At 41.7% G+C, this 17760-nt stretch overlaps 1 protein-coding gene across 1 annotated transcript in view; it reads right to left on the reverse strand.

The window, feature by feature from the left end:
- The window catches only part of LOC125178377 (piezo-type mechanosensitive ion channel component 2-like), a 67176-nt gene that overhangs the window by 28037 nt on the left and 21379 nt on the right, over window positions 1–17760 (reverse strand). Inside the window, 22 exon segments of the mRNA XM_047881970.1 lie at window positions 631–788; window positions 1540–1696; window positions 1974–2149; window positions 2587–2593; window positions 2834–3030; window positions 3533–3695; window positions 4689–4781; window positions 5219–5420; window positions 5773–5973; window positions 6152–6159; window positions 6387–6486; window positions 6821–7006; window positions 8287–8429; window positions 8804–8913; window positions 9765–9886; window positions 10301–10471; window positions 10733–10902; window positions 11050–11236; window positions 11370–11510; window positions 12048–12079; window positions 14520–14736; window positions 15114–15629. Of these exon segments, the coding sequence (XP_047737926.1) occupies window positions 631–788; window positions 1540–1696; window positions 1974–2149; window positions 2587–2593; window positions 2834–3030; window positions 3533–3695; window positions 4689–4781; window positions 5219–5420; window positions 5773–5973; window positions 6152–6159; window positions 6387–6486; window positions 6821–7006; window positions 8287–8429; window positions 8804–8913; window positions 9765–9886; window positions 10301–10471; window positions 10733–10902; window positions 11050–11236; window positions 11370–11510; window positions 12048–12079; window positions 14520–14736; window positions 15114–15629 (3457 nt within the window).

Consider the following 17760-nt stretch of genomic DNA (forward strand, 5'->3'; position numbering starts at 1 on the left):
TGAATAAACGATTTAAATAACTAGAAAATCTTTACCCTTGCAAACACTTTTTCAGCCCGAGAAATGTGGCAAGAGTCGACCAGCCACGCTGTTAGAAAAATTACCGTTAACGGTATTACCGGCGTTTCAGTGGCCGGTGGGCACGTGAAAAGAAACACCTTGTCGCCGTTTTTATTCTAATTTAACACTAGAAATCCGTAAAACATCTGATAAGAACGGCGAAACAGTTTATTTTCAAGGGGCGACCGGCCACATATAGAACGCCAGTGGGACCGTTTTTTCACCGTTTTAGCGCATTTTCTCATTTACGGAAAAAATGCACTATTATGCTCGCCATGTCCGTCTGTCTGTCTGTCCGTCTGTCTGTCTGTCCGTCTGTCTGTCCGTCCGTCCGCGACCTGAAGTTTTCGTCGACGAGAAAATGCGCTCTCTGTCACTCACTGCAGTGAGTACTGAGTTATATTTTTTCTAACAGTGCACGCACCTTCATGATGGCTCTGAGGATCCTGACCTTCCTCTTTCTAAATGCTTGGTTATTTCGGACAAACGATTCAAATTACTAAAAAATCTTCACCCTTGCGAAAACTCTTTCAGCCCGAGAAATAGGGCAAGAGTCGACCAGCCACGCACCTTCATAATGGCTCTGCGGATCCTGACCTTCCTCTTTCTTCTGCGCCGATGCCTTGATCCTCTCCATCTTCTCCTTGATCTTAGCGATGACGGCCTGCTCCGCTGCCTGCTGCTCCGCTATCTCCTGCTGCATCAGCTCCGCTATCAACACCGCTCCTCTGCACATATCAGTCGCACGATATCGCTCTATTATATATATTATTACGAGTTTTGGTAGGGCCAACCATTTTATAGAGTCCAGGGATAGAATTACATGTTTCTCTTCCGTGATGAAGAGTGTGAAGTCAAAAACGTTTTCCTTGTGCGAAAAGATTTGGGCAGGTCTCATTAACTAGAGATGATAACTGTCTTGGCTCTCATCTCATTAACTCAACAAGACCGTACCTGGTGGCGAGGGCGGTCTGTGCCCTCATCTCATTAACTCAACAAGACCGTACCTGGAGGCGAGGGCGGTCTGAGCTGCCTGCTGCTCCGCTATCTCCTGCTGCATCAGCTCCGCTATCAACACCGCTCCTCTGCACATATCAGACGCACGATAACGCTCTACAATATTTATTATTACGAGTTTTAGTAGAGCCAATAATTTTATAGAGTAATTATCTAATCGAATTGTACAATCGACGAAACATGATAATAATACGGCTTTTCTGGTGACGCAAGTGATACAATTACATGTTTCTCTTCCGTGATAAAGAGTGTGGAGTCAAAAACGTTTTCCTTGAGCGAAAAGATTTGCGCACGTCTCATTAACTAGAGGTGATAACGGTCTTTACCCTCATCTCATTAGCTCAAGAAGCCCGTACCTGGAGGCGAGGGCGGTCTGAGCCCTCATCTCATTAACTAAAGAAGCCCGTACCTGGAGGCGAGGGCGGTCTGAGCCCTCATCTCATTAACTCAAGAAGCCCGCACCTGGAGGCGAGGGCAGTCTGTGCCCTCATCTCATTAACGAGATGCTGGAAGTAGAAGGAGGAGTAGAGGCGTCGCTGCATCAGCAGGAAACCGAAGCACAGTCCGTCCCACATCAAGCCTGCCTCACTCTTCGGTATAGCGCACTGGTCCGACAACTCTGTGTGACATTCAATTATTGAATAACTGTCAGTGTCAGTCACTGACAACGTCTTATAGCGCTGAAAATGACTGACACTGTCAGTGCCTGACACTGACAGCGCCATGTAGCTCTATGTTTGCTGCCCACGTCAGTCGCCATACGTTTGTTGGCTAATAATGTCAAGATCGTTCAGCATATCATCTTATTTAAATACGACTACTTCATTAATGTCAGAACAATATCTCAAAATACACTCTAATTTGAATACTTTAATGCTTGAAAAGAAATATCTCACTAGCAGCTATCTCGTCATCGGATTTGTCCCAGAACTTCTTAACGCAGGCGATGCCGAAGAGCTGCACAAACCAGCAGGCGTTGTAAGCGAGTGCGTCGAGGAAGACGCAGCCCAGCAGCTGTAGGAACGTCTTGATCACAATCACGATCACGTTGTACCCCAGCAGGTAGTTCCATCTGCAACCATAACCATTAAATTAATTTCCAACCCAGCAGGTAGTTCCATCTGCAACCATAAGTCCATAACCATCAAATCAAATTCCAACCCAGCAGGTAGTTCCATCTGCAATCATAACCATTATATTAATTTCCAACCCAGCAGGTAGTTCCATCTGCAACCATAACCATTAAATTCCAACCCAGCAGGTAGTTCCATCTGCAACCATAACCATTAAATTCCAAACCAGCAGGTAGTTCCATCTGCAACCATAACCATTAAATTAAATTCCAATCCAGCAGGTAGTTCCATCTGTAACCATAATCATTAGGTCAAATTTCAATTACATAATGAGTTGATTGATGCATTTGCTCGCTTTTACGTCTTACGAGAAATTATTGTTAAACAGGTTCGATCGTATTAACTATCGATACCTTGAATTTGAAACTAATGCAACAGACGAGCTTTACATTACAAAGTTGAGGGAGAAAAATTATGATATATGGAAATGTCTAACAAAAATTTCCGCTCACTGAATTATTGGCCTATTTACCAAACCAAATCAATCAAAATTTGTTAAACACTGTCCTTAGTTTTATTTTTACCTATGCTGGTAGCGTTATAGGATATTACCAAGAGCAAACTTATACTTTTTTCAGCGTGCATTTTTCTTCTAAATTAAATAATGGCGATGATACAGTTACAAGGTGGGTCCTCTTTTCGAATGATGCAGGAATTATCCCACACAATCTAGCATCATTACAAGCAGAAAATGAAGGCCCCCAGCACGTAGCCCATGGCGAAGAGTGTGATGCGGTTAGTGCCGGCCAGGAACATCACAGCCAGCGTCAGCCAGTACGATGAGAAGAACACGATCACCTTCAGCACGTCCAGCACCGTCCTGCATCGTCATGTAAAATGAAAATTATTCGATCGAAACCATGATTTTATTGCTAGCCATGTTCACTGTGAGTTTTTCTGGAAACAGCATTTCTTTCATTCAACCTCGCTACAATTAGCAGCGCTGTGAAATTCAGTATTTCACAATTCAAATTTCATAGTTAAAAATTCAACTCTTAATCACTTGTAGGAGATGAAAATTAAAAATATATTTACCGATTATCTGAGACAACAAAGAATGCATCTAACTAGCATTCTATATTAAGAAGAAGTATCTTGACTTGTATTAGATACGAAACATCTTTCTCTCTATCTGAGACAACAAAGAATGCATCTAACTAGCATTCTATATTAAGAAGAAGTATCTTGACTTGTATTAGATACGAAACATCTTTCTCTCATCTCATGTCCAAGTTATTAAAACAATGACTTTATCAATCGTCTCTCATGCCCCAGTCATAAAAATAATGACTTTATCGATGATCCGCGCAGGTAAACTTTACTTGGTGTCTGTGACGAAGTCAGGTATTGGGTTGTAGAGCTTGGCGGGGTCGAGGTGCACGATCTCCTTGTTGGTGCCACCGTCGTAGAGGTGCGCGTCGTCCTCGAACTCGATCTCGAACACGCGCTGCTGGCTCACCGCGAACACCAGCAGGCAGAAGTCAGCTGAACGCGGGCGAAATATTGAAGTTAATTATTTTGCGATCCGTCTGCTCTTAAATGTGTTATTTTAATGTTGGAGGATATTTTGAAATTGGACGATATTTTGAAATTAATTATTTTGCGATCCATACGCTCTTAAATGTGTATTTTTAATGTTGGAGGATATTTTGAAATTGGGCGAAATTTGAAATTAATTATTTTGCGATCCGTCTGCTGTTAAATGTTTTATTTTAATGTTGGACGAAATTTTAAAATTAATTATTTTGCTATCCGTCTGCTGTTAAATGTGTTATTTTAATGTTGGACGATGTTTTGAAATTAATTATTTTGCTATCCGTCTGCTGTTAAATGTGTAATTTTAATGTTGGACGATGTTTTGTAATTAATTATTTTGCTATCCGTCTGCTCTTAAATGTGTTATTTTAATGTTTATTACTGTGCGGCAACACTATCTGCTCTCAGATTGCAAATTACTTTTTGAAGCGCAAGTTTATGTACCAAGATTTTTAAAACAATGAAGAATCAAACTCGAATTTATTCTGCACGCTTCATATGGTAAAACACAAGGTGGTTAGAAACTAACTTGTCACAGCTACAAGAAACATGATAGCTCATTGCAAAAGACATTTTTAGCGCATTTTTTCATTTATGGAAAAAATGCCCTATAGTGCTCGTCATGTCCGTCCGTCCGTCTTTCCGTCCGTCCGTGACTTCACGAATTCTTCGATTTTGAGAAAATGCGCTCACTGTCACTCACTGCAGTGAGTAATGAGTTATAATTTTAGGGCATTTTCTCATTTATGGAAAAAATGCACTATTGTGCTCGCCATGTCCGTCTGTCTGTCTGTCTGTCTGTCTGTCTGTCTGTCTGTCTGTCTGTCTGTCTGTCTGTCTGTCCGTCTGTCCGTCCGTCCGTGACCTCAAGTTTTCGTCGACGAGAAAATGCGCTCGCTGTCGCTCACTGCAGTGAGTACTGAGTTATATTTTTTTACTTACTGACGATCTTGTAAGACTCGGGCGGCTTTATGAAGTCAGGGAAGAACAGCCACTCGCGCAGCTCCTTGTTCATGATCCACGCCCAGGGGTAGTCTGAGAGCACCAGCCTCATAGTTACACCAGCATGGTATTTCAATTTAATAAATCATTTATCCATATTTTAGAGCAATTATTCACTCTGAACAACTTTAGAACTTTGAATAATATTGAGCACGTTAGTGAATGGCTCCGTCTTACCTCTACAGTGCACCTCTACTCGCCTTACCTCTTAGGCTCTTACCTTATCTTAAATTCTACTTCACTCGTCTTACCTCTTACCTTATCTTAAATTCTACTTCACCCGTCTCACCTCTTACCTTACCTCTAATTCTTCTTCACTCGTCTTACCTCTACAACGCACCTATACTCATCTTACTTCTTACCTTACCTCTAATTCTTCTTCACTCGTCGTACCTCTTCCCTTACCTCTAATTCTTCTTCACTCGTCGTACCTCTTACCTTACCTCTAATTCTTCTTCACTCTATCCTACCTCTACAGTAAGTAGGTGGCATGCCGATGGACATGAGGTACTGGATGGGTATCATGACGGCGATGGAGATGACGAAGTATTGCCACACTCTGGCCATGTCCTTGCGCTCCCTGTTGTAGAAGTAGACAAGCCACCCCGCGTAGATCAGCGAGTAGACGTCCAGACGCGTGCCTATAACGCCTACCAGACTCATCAGGCAAATCTGCAGGCAAAATAAAAGTTTTAACTTTTTTTTGCCTAGGAGCTGATCATCATCCAAGCTATTCAAATGTAAAGGACTGTAGACATAGGGTTAATCTTGAATACTGGAGGTTGAAACTTTGAGTCAAACAGACTCATTTGTTACTCTCTGATAAAAAGATAAAAGATTATTTTCATGTTCGTGACAATTTTTCTCATGGAAATTGAAGTAAGATTTGATCGATCGGTGATTGATCTATGCAAAGAACCTCAGGTTGATGAAGGCTAAGGTATATGAGAAGCATTTAAAGTCAATTCAATCAAAAATAAGCATAAGATTCAATTAAAAATAAGCATAAGATATACACACGAACCTCAACACCGAATTTATGGAAGCCATAGTTGAAAAAGAATTTGATGCAGTGAGGCAGGTCGTGGTCAGCCATGTCCCTCGTGACGTTGTTGAACAGCACGCCAGGCGGCGGTGGCGGCGTGCCCGTCAACTGCCGCACATACTGCTGCCTGATGCCCACCACAGCCTGCACCGTGATACGTTGAGAACGAAGCAACACAACCTAGAGGAGAAGATTAATTAGTTCACTATAAATAGTAGACTTCTTCAGTAAAGACTGGGATGTGTAATTATTTGAGATTTTGACCACTAGCTACACCTGATGCCTACCGCAATCAATACGTCGAAGAATTTCAGCCATCGGGAATTCCTTTCGCTTACAATGACCCTCAGGCTGCAACTATGTAGCCTTTGAGAAAGTTCACGCAATTGACACATCAGACGAATTACATTCAATAATAAACTCCAGTCGTTTAAAATAACTAGCCTTTGTCACAATGACCAGCCTCTGGGCCACACCTATGTAGCCCCTGAGGTAGGTAGGTAGGTAGCCCTCACCTATGTAGCCCCTGAGGTAGGTAGGTAGGTAGCCCTCACCTATGTAGCCCTTGAGGTAGGTAGGTAGGTAGCCCTCACCTATGTAGCCCTTGAGGTAGTTGGAGAGCGAGCTGACTTTGTGCAGGCCGAGCCACACGGCGGTGTTGGCGGTCTTGTTCGACGGCCATGGGTTGTAGGTCTCGTTCATCTGCACGGCGCAGCAGCTCGTTACCCTTCGTTCGACAATTTTAATTTTTGTCTCCATTTGCATTTCTCTAAATACCACGAGTCCACGAGCGGTTGATATTAAAAACTTATAGTCTATTATTTGCACAAATAGACGATTGGAACCGCAAAGACTAAAGCAAACTAATCTGTAACTGTTTCACGAATGACAGTTACCTCTACAGTTTTTCCCAAACATACTATTTTTTAGCCATTAAGAGGCATTCTTCCTCTGTTAACTAACTATAATCTTATAGTAACCAGCCTACAGTAAGATAAAAATATCCTTAATTAGGTTAACAGCACACCAAACTCACGGAGCAGTTGGCAGCGATGCCGTGCGCGTTGATGTACTGGATCTGGTAGATCATGCGCACGATGAGCAGGAGCGCCGTGATGGACACGCACGCTCTGCACAGCAACGTCTGCACGCGCTCGTTGCATGGCACGGCAATCGTCACCATCACAACGAAGACCAAGTGAAATGCACACACCTGCGACGATTTTAGTAAACATAACGATCTGGGACCATAATCATAACAACCTGGGGGCTGGGGCCATAACCATAAAAACCTGGGGCCACAACGATAACAATCTGGGGCCACAGCAATATCAATCTGGGGCATAACCATAACAACCTGGGGCCATAACCATAACAAACTGGGGCCATAACCATAACAACCTGGGGCCACAACAATAACAATCTGGGGCCATAACAATAACAATCTGGGGCCATAACCATAACAACCTGGGGCCATAACCATTACCAACCTGGGGCCATATAACCATAACTACATCGCTTATGTGCACGTAACGGCTGATTTCGCGGCTGTGATTCGTAGGTTTAGCTTGAAAAGTTGTCAGTGACAATGTGAGTTACAAACTCGTAACTATTTTTTCATAATAAAGCCTCAAGATACTGGAATATGATAGTGTAGCGATAACGACCTAGATACTGCAACGTGACAGTGTAACGATAACAATAGAGATGCTGCAACGTGATAGTGTCACGATAGCGATCAAGGAACTACAACGTGTGACTGTGTAAAGGGATTCTAAATACGTAACACTCTTGCGGCGCAGAACGTTCGGACCGAAGAACAATTCTATCTTTTTATCTGAGATATAACTTGTAGATTGAATGCGAAATCAAAAATATCACTTGTCGCAGGTACACCTTGCTTTTCATCGGGAAAGAAAGACTTTAATAAAATGCGTGGAACTAATCAGCGAGATTTTTCATCATCGACGGCCGGTATTTTGATATTACTCAAATAATTTATTGTTTCATGAAAATACAATAAATAAAATCTACAAATAAAGGAAAGTAAAACCTACAAAAAATATAACTCAGTACTCACTGCAGTGAGTACTGAGTTATAATTTTTCTACTTACTGACGATCTTGTAGGACTCAGGAGGCTTTATGAAGTCAGGGAAGAACAGCCACTCACGCAGCTCCTTGTTCATGATCCACGCCCAGGGGTAGTCTGAGAGCACCAGCCTCATAGTTACACCAGCATGGTATTTCAATTTAATAAATCATTTATTTCCATAAATGAGAAAATGCGCTAAAAAGTAAAATATGACGGATTTTATTCGGCGAAATGCATACATCAAAACAAACAAGGAGCATGACAGAGCCCAGAACGATTTTCATGATATGGATCTCGAAGAAGAAGAAGAAATGAATGAAGAAAAAGAAATGAATGAAGAAGAAATGAATGAATAAGAAATGATATGGATCTCGAAGAAGAAGAAGAAGAAATGCATACATCATAACAAGCGAGGAGCATAACGGAGCCCAGGACGATTTTCATGATGTGGATCTCGAAGAAGCGCCAGCCGAGCTCACTGGCCTCTGACAGCACCCGCTGCAAGTGCCAGCCTGAGTGCTGCCACACGTACCACACCAGAGCTGCGACAACAAGAGTTTGTTCTCTTTAAATATCATCGATAAAATCTTCAAGTTAATCTTACTCGTTAATTCTACGTTGGTGATAGAGGCTACGAGGCGAATTTTTGCTTTATTCAAGTCACTGGTCATGAACTTGGTGTATTTGAAACTGATTAGGCAGTATAAGGATTCCTCGCAGAGTTTAATTGATGAATTTAATTTAATTGATTGATTGAATTGAATTAATTAATAATAGAAAGTACTGGCAAAAAACTCTGATATTTCGAGATACAACAATGAAAGGAAGATAAACTATTATAAATATGTAAAAAAAAATTTTTTTAATTTAATTTCAAATTAAAGTTTATGATTAAGACCGACACTAATGAACCCACCTCTTAGGTCTTCGAGGGTGCAAGAGTCAAAGAGCTTCGGGCACGCAGCCGTGGGCTTGGGGGGCGGGGGCCGCACTTTCTTTTCGGGCACTTTGCTTAGGTCGTGCACCCTGACCACAAAATATAACCATGCAAAAATACATTGTATATTTGTAAATGAAAACTTATGGTGTGCTGATATTTATTGTCTAGTATCTATTTCAAACTATCGTCAGTCCTGAAAAGATCCGGTCAAATGACACGATTTTAGATCTTCTGTGAACAAGTCACGAAAAGTTAGAATCGGCGACAGGCCACATCAGGCCTACACTTCAGCGCCGAGATCACTATGTTATGTTATGTTATGTTATGTTATGTTATGTTATGTTATGCGGGCAATTTCAACGACCTCCCTCTGACGCGCATGCCGTTTAACAGGTTTGTTTTGCCGAAACAACTTGGCGACGGACTCGATCAAGGAGTATCGAAGGTTTGCTGCATTCTTCATACTGTCGCTACAAAATGCGGATGATCTTCTGCTTAAGGTGACGGAATCTTTTACGGCACTATATAAGCTAAACCTTCACAAAACCTCTATGAAAATTTACGAATTTATACTTGACACTGACAAACTCATTTTCACTTGACCATATGTAATCAATTAATACAAGTTGTAAATTTGAAAGATGAATGACTAAAATGAAGAATAAAATTCAAAGACGAAGGAGGATTTGTTGTGCAACGGCAGAATAACAAAAAATTTTGCGTCACGCGCTCAGACATTCCAACTATATACACAATGTGTGATTGACATACATTTATTTCTAAACATGAATCCAGTCTCTTTTTTATCTGATCACTTACACAGAATCGCGTGCTATGTAAATCCAATTTTGCATCCAGCGATTCTTAAATCTTCGATAAGAACATTTTAATTATTTTATAACAATCGTAATCTATAATGCAGAGCACCGGCACTGACTTCTCTTCAATATCGGAGAGCTCGAGGAAGTCCTTGTGGAAGTAATGCACTTGAATGATCGTCACGATGACGAAGAAGGTCGGCGTCATGAGCTTGATGAAGAGGCGCCCGGTGTCGTAGACCTGAGTGTTTCATTTGATAATATGAAATTAAATGCGTGATGAACTTGTAAAAAATGTGTAAGAAGTTCACACTTTCATACACGTAGTATTACAGGGCATGGGTTAAGAAGACTAAAATTCTAACAACCAGTAGATTTCTATATTAAGTTTAAAAACATTTTCGAGAAATTCACTTATCTATTCCGTAATGAATTCGGCGATGAAATACGGGACTGTGATTAAATATAATTTAAGAAAGATTTCCTCAACATTTTTTCGTAGCTTCTTTAAGAAATCATTATCTATGCCAATAGGTTGAAGCGAGCTTAATTGCAAACACCCCAAGAAGTTAAAAACATCCCGTAATATAAGTTAAAGCAAATCAAGTTAAAGTTGAAGTTAAGTAAAGCGTTGAAGTTAAGTAAAGCGAGTCACCTCGAGACCAATATCGTTTTGAAGCTGTACTGGTATTCCGGTGTAGTTCTGCCAGTACTCAGGGAAGTGGTCGAACTGGTACGTGTAAGTGAGCACCAGCACCAACATCTGGTAGATGATCACCGTCAACCAGAAGCCGTAGAGGAATCGCCGCCAGGCGCTGTACGAGACCTACAGCGAAACACGAACTCCTTTGGCTTTTTCAAGTCGAAATGAAGTTGTATGTTTAAATAAAATAGTCTGAAAATTATAAATTGGACAATAATTCTATAGAAAACGAGCTGCAACATGCGCATTTACTGCCGAATGACATATGATCCATCTGAGTAATTGGTTAACTACAAATAGCGATATAAGTGAGTGTGAACCTGGAAGACGATGGTGAAGATCAGGAAGAGCACCATACAACTAGAGGTAATAATGAGTGAGCACCTGGAAGACGATGGTGAAGATCAGGAAGAGCACCATGTACATGATCCTGAAGATGACCACCTGGGAGCCCTGGATGCCGAAGCCGAAGAGGTTGATGGCCACCAGCCAGATCCAGAACTTGATGAGGAACGTGCGCACCGACTTGCCGAAACGTGACAACCCCGTCGCCTCTTCCTCGGCACCCGCGGTGCCTGACACACCGAAAAATAAACATGCATTGTATTAGAGTGCATTTAAGTAAAATTGACTTGACATGGAATGAATATGGTGTGAGAATAATGCTTTAAGCGTAAAAATTCATTAAGTTTTCCTTCTACCTTGCTCCTCAGACGCCCGCGCGGTGGCTAGGGAGGACACAGGCTGACCAGAGGACGTGGTGGACACGGCCAACGCAAAGGGCAGCACGGCGGCGCCCTCAACTGACGCTGGCGGACTGACGGCCACGACCTCCTGGACGTACTGACGCAGCGTCAGCCAGAACATGCTGGTGTAGNGGTCTCATTTCTACAAAATTCACAAGTTAAATTTCGTTTCTTACAAACAATTTTCGAAGATTCATCGTCGACGACAAATCTCGAGATTATAAAATAATCTAAATCAAGTACATTAGAAAAAAGCAATGTCATGTCATAGACACTACCTTGACTATGAGGGGGTTAGCAGGCAGTTTGGTGGCCTTCAGCAGGCCGATCTGGCCGAGGTTGACGGTGTCCACGCGTGACGGCAGCTCCTCGTCCGTCAGGTCCATGCTGTAGATGTACTGCAGCACCAGCAGCAGCTGCCGCACCCAGTGCATAATGATAATATTAATAATAATAATAATAACAATAATAATTATAATAATAACAATAATAATAATAACCATGGAGGTTTCAGCGTTAGTAGGCCGTAGGCATGTCGCCGATTCATTAGGATATAGTACAATCAATCATTCAATCTCTATAGTTGGAATCACTTCAAATTTCCAGTAGCAGTAGATTTTTTTTCAAATTCCAGGTTCAAGGTTCCAGGAGCAGTGAAATTTATTTTTTTTTTCAAATTCCAGGTTCAAATTTCCAGGAGCAGTGAAATTTAAATTTCTTTCGTTAATTTGAGCTTTATGCCTTTGATTCTAATGCATATAAAGCTCAAATTAATGAATTAGATAGGGAGAGCTGTGATGGTGGTGGACGTGGACAGCAGTTCACCTCAGCATAGATGACGATGGACAGCGCCTCACCTCAGCATAGATGACGATGGACAGCAGTTCACCTCAGCATAGATGACGATGGACAGCGCCTCACCTCAGCATAGATGACGATGGACAGCGCCTCACCTCAGCATAGATGACGATGGACAGCGCCTCACCTCAGCATAGATGACGATGGACAGCGNGAGTTCGTTTAGAGGCGCCAACCCAGGAACATGAAAACGACTTACAACGCTTACCATGCGCCAGCCACCAGGGACACCTAGAAATGAACTGAGCTTCCTAAAGCTCGAACTAACGGCTGACTCCTCTCATGTCGGTACCGCTGCCACTGCGCTACAGTGGACGCACTTCATATAATTATTTATCACCCGTATGCACAGAACAGAGTTTAAAACATAAGGAAACGTTCATCATATCTCTATCGAACCAATTTAGCCCAACTTGGCGATTTCATTGCTTTTACATTTTTGTTGGACTAGCGATTTAAGCAAACTCATTATATAAATACTTGTACAGAGGACGGAATTCTGACCATATTATTAAAGCTGTGTCGCCTCGAATTATCTTCTATTTGGGATATTATTTTCTGGTGAATGGCACAGAAGCACATTGCCGCCACGCGGAGTGCGTACATGTAACATCTGTCTCTTATACACATCTAGATGTGTATAAGAGACAGATTATGAATACTTACAATATAATATATTGTAATAATAATATGAATTTTTGGTTCAAAATCCGATATAAAATTCTTTACCAACATGATGGTTCGGTTAGATTATAAAGTCTAAAAATAAATTTTTAACATGTATATGTTAAAATATGAATATGAATACAATTATAATAATATGAATGAATATATATGAATACAATTATAATATATTAAATTTCTACTCCATCAAAAAAGAACAAACACGACACAATTAAGGATTCAATTTTTTATGTTTCATTACATTGTGAAATTAGCCTCGCAATTGTTGGTGGCAACTTTCAGGTATTGCATCTAAAAGTTGCACAAGGATATTTATTGAAATATTGATTAACATTTAATTTTGAACTAACGACTAGCGTTGAAAACGGTCGACGTAACCATAAACAGCGGCGCATTGAAACGCTGCCATATACGCCCACAACATGATTGATGAAAGCCACATGGCGCTTGTCAGGTTTCAAGTACGTGCAAATTTAAATGCAGGATAATATAATTATTTCAGCCATTTATCCAAGAAACTAGAGAAATTCCTGCGATTCTTATTAATCTTCAAAATCTTCAAATATTTTCTGAACTAAACACGAAGAAAAGTCAATAAATATAATTTGCGTCTATTAGATGTCATTAAAGATCAGTTCGAGCAGAGTTACTTCAGTAGCTATATAAGTACGTAGCATCTGAACTCACTTCACTTCGAGCAAGATAAGTCGTCACTCCAAACAGTAGAAATTTATTAATTTATTATCACATTGAAATAGGAAATCATTCACGTGCCAATAACAACAATCACACAAAATTCATGAACAGCAAGATGCCAAATGCAAGAAGTAATTCAATAAAAATTAACTGAAACCAAGTAAATGGTCAGAAGGAAATGAGGCATAATGCGGGGAAAAATCACAAATGTCGTTAGCAGTTTCACACGAGACAAAAAAAAACTCATAAAAAAACAAAGCAACCCCCAACACCCCAAAAAATATTAATCCCGTAATGGCACTGTGGGACGAGGACACAAATTTACGAAACCACCACGAAATTCGTTCGACGCTCCTGAGTCAGAGCGTCACCGCCGTGCAGCAAGTTTACATACATGCAACTTGAACACGCTTAATGCCAAGTAATGTATGCACCATCTCGTGTGTAACTAAACATCACAATAATTTCTATTTGTTTTAGTATTGTTCACTGCCCCTATTAAAGTCTGGATACCAGTGTCCTAAAACTTTCCGGTATTGAGTCTTCGCTTTCGCATGCATCACTATGGCGGCCCATAACCTACCAACAGTTGGCGCACATATTCCCCCCCCCCCTAATACCAATCCAGCTTAAATCATCAGTTGGTAGTATAGGTAATATAGAGCCGAAATATACCACGCGTCACTCGGCAGGGTAGCAAAATACGCCCCAACAGTATAAAAGTTAAGACCGGTGAGAATTATTCGCTGCCGGGTATACAACAGGAATATAGATTCTGATGAGAAAGGCCGCTTATTAAAGAAATGAACAAGGAGGAGGGGGAGTGTGATCAGCCGACGCTGAAGGGAAGGAATAAGAAGGAGAGGAGTGGGTTCACCTGACGCTGAAGGGAAGGAATAAGAAGGAGAGGAGTGGGTTCACCTGACGCTGGAGAGAAGGAATAAGAAGGAGAGGAGTGGGTTCACCTGACGCTGGAGGGAAGGAATAAGAAGGACGGGAGTGGGTTCACCTGACGCTGGAGGGAAGGAATAAGAAGGACGGGAGTGGGTTCACCTGAGGCTGGAGGGAAGGAATAAGGAGAGGAGTGGGTTCACCTGACGCTGGAGGGAAGGAATAAGAAGGATGGGAGCGGGTTCACCTGACGCTGGAAGGAAGGAATGAGAAGGATGGTAGTGGGTTCACCTGACGCTGGAGGGAAGGAGTAGGAGACCAGGCAATAGAGCCGTTGAGGTCGGAGTGAGGTCGCGCCTCTAGCAGGGCCGTGTCAGGTGCCGGGTCCAGGTGGCCGGTGAGGGCCAGTGTGCCGGCACCCTCGATGCCGCGCGGTGTTCCGAGGCCGCCGCTGCCGCTTACAACGCTGCTGAGCAGACTGCCGCCATTCAACAGCACGCCGATCTCGTTAAGCTTAACGCACATACAAAATCATTTCAGCTATTAGGAGGCAGGAAATGAAGGTATTAAAGAACTTAAATGACTACAGCGTTATTGTATTCACGGAAGTTACATGAAATGTCATATTCACCATAAAAAACACCCTCAGGCATGAATGATTATTTTTCCTCTTAATCATTTTACAACACAAAAGAAAGATGTGAACTTGTTAACAAGTAAAAGAAATTCAAGTCGATACAGAAGGATGACAAGAGCGTGTAAATTTAAAATGAAATATAGAGAATGTAACTAAAGGAAGAGGACAGGAGAGTCATAAAGAACGGTTCAGACTAAGGAAAATAGAATGAAGTACAAATGAAGAACAAATTAAAGTTCAGGTTTACACTCACCGGGAGGTCAGACTCGGGAGGCACAGGAGCAGGTGGTCGGTCTAGGGGCGGAAGAAGATGTTGTCTGATGTTGGTGGAGGCGGAACGCCGTCTCTTGGGTGGCGGTAAGGTTGAGAACGGGTTGTGGTAGGGTGGTACTCGGTAGATGGTACTGTACTTCGGTTGCTGAGGCAGGTGTTGCAGGTGACCACGGTATTGGTTCAGCATTCCGAACCCTGGGAAAGCGGATTGTCTTCTTTGCGCAATCCCTGAATTAGGAGGATTTTTGTGGATTGGCGCCGAGATCGCAGAGATTGCCGACCCTTTGCGTTGGTATTGCGGGCCGAAGGAAAAAGGCGACGTCTTTGACGGGAACAGAGAGCCCGTTGGTGGACCACTGGTGCTGGTAGACGGGTTACGGCGACGGGATTTGGTGCTGCTGCGTTTAGTTGAACGTCGCATGACCGTGTGACGTCGGATGAGGGCACGGACGGTCGAGGGTTGAGCGGCGCTAGCCTGACGTTGTAATAACGCCGCCTGGAGTGAAATACGTCATGTGCAAAGCTGGCGTCATTGTCAGCGAATTTTCTCACTTATGGAAAAAATGAGCTACTGTGCTCGTCATGTCCGTCAGTCCGTTTGTCGTCTGTCTGTCCGTCCGTCCGTGACTTCACGTTTTCGTCGACGAGAAAGTGCGCTCTCTGTCACTCACTGCAGTGAGTACTGAGTTATATTTTTTCTAGTTTGAGTCATCGATCCGGACAACTATTTAACGAAGTTCGTTGTATCTTATGGACTTTAGAAATACAATAAAACTAATGCAGAAGGTAAAACTTCATATAAAATAATCCATGCTTGAAAAAAATTTACCCGCCCACCTATGTAACTGCTAAATGGGTGTCAGCCAACTTTATTGTAAAAAGATTGTAAAAAGAGACATGAACCAATAAATTTTATTAATCTGTTTACATTTCTCTCGCTAAAAGCTCGTCTTGTCAGTCATCAAGGAGATGGTATCTCATCCTATCTTAACTCACAGCGTCCGTCGACGACCAAAAACGCCGCACATGAAGCCCCCAGTTTACCTAAAAAGGCCCAGTTTAACTAATAGCCCCAGTTTACCTAATAAAATATTCATTAATAATCGTGATAAGATAAAACGTGTCAACTTTTGGAAAATTCGCTCTAGAACTAATTAGATTATTTGTAATTGTAATCTAGCAGCTGCATGTGCCGCTCGTGCGACGACCTGAGTCACTGTATGGGGGTCAGCGCCCCCGGCTGTGTCATCACAGGCTGTTTGCCTCAGCTACCTGAGGTAATGAGGGGGGCTGTTGCTGTTTCTTTACCGTTGCTGCTCATGTTTTATCTCATTATTGCTTCTATCCTTGTCGCTGTGCAGCTAATTTGAATGGTTGTCGATTACTACAGACGAATTTGATACAGATGCTGCCCTTGCTGAAAATTCATTTGTTGGTAATAGAAGTAATAAAATAGGTAATACAACTGTTGAAAATGGCATTTCCTTTGTTTTAATCTCTATGGTTTGTATAGCTATTGATGTCACTACTCGTATTCGTAGGGTCGGGAAATTTTTAAAAAAAATTTGTTGCATTTTGATTGTTATTTGTTGATATTTGGCACCGACTTTCTATCGAAATAAAAGTTATTTTCATTTTTCTCCGCGATATCCATTTAATTTAATAACGCAGCCTTCAATCACTAGAACTAATCCTTGCTTAATTCTAATGGCACCGAATTAGTTTTCGAGAACCTGAGCTGGATGAGCAAACAAAGAGTAGCGTTAGCTGGCAACGCGACCGTATAGCACAGAAAAACACAAGTCGAGACTCTCATTGAACGTCGATACAAACTACGTTGCAATTACCCTCTGGTATACGAGCCTTCCTTTGTCTCCGAATAACTTGGTTTTTAAGGCACTGCAGTAGCGCTCCTGTCACAGTGCATGATAATCTGCCACTTTTTCCTTACTTTCTTGACAACTTATATGTTCAAGTTTCAATTTTGAGAGAATAAACCTAACTCAAAGTTTTTTCACGAGTCGCAACCAATTGAAGCGGACGTGCTAAAGATTCTCTACAGCGGAAACTAAATGCACGACTCACGTAGGTACAATAACGTAAATAATAAATGAATTTGTCTCATCGATGAGCAAAAATGTAAATCATATGATTCATATCTGTCATCAAGGCGTTTATATCTCTAATAATATCAGCGCCGATTGCATAATGTTCTGCTGCAGCTTCAAAGGAACTTAACGCGTAATTTAGTAGCAGAAACAGCTCCTGACTTTAGTTTGGAGGATATCCCGATGATGGTGACGTCGGTCAACATCACCACTTCGATGATCTAAGTGATCATCACTTATATGACGATCATCACTTCGATGACGATCATCACTTAGGTGACGATCATCACTTCGATGTCAATTATAACTTCGGGGACGATCCTCACTGAGGCGAGTTGACACGAATTTTAAATCGTTTTGACCTCGAATGTTAAAGTAGTAACATTACTAACATCAAGCAATATTATGCACAATCCAGGAATAATGCACAACCAAGGTCATGCTGAAAAATATCATCCCTAAGATTAAAAAAGTCAACAACGTAATAAAGAAAATAAACAAATTGCAAACGATTTGATT

This window comes from Hyalella azteca, unplaced genomic scaffold, assembly GCF_000764305.2.
Source record: "Hyalella azteca isolate HAZT.00-mixed unplaced genomic scaffold, Hazt_2.0.2 contig9283, whole genome shotgun sequence".
Taxonomy (NCBI): domain Eukaryota; kingdom Metazoa; phylum Arthropoda; class Malacostraca; order Amphipoda; family Hyalellidae; genus Hyalella; species Hyalella azteca.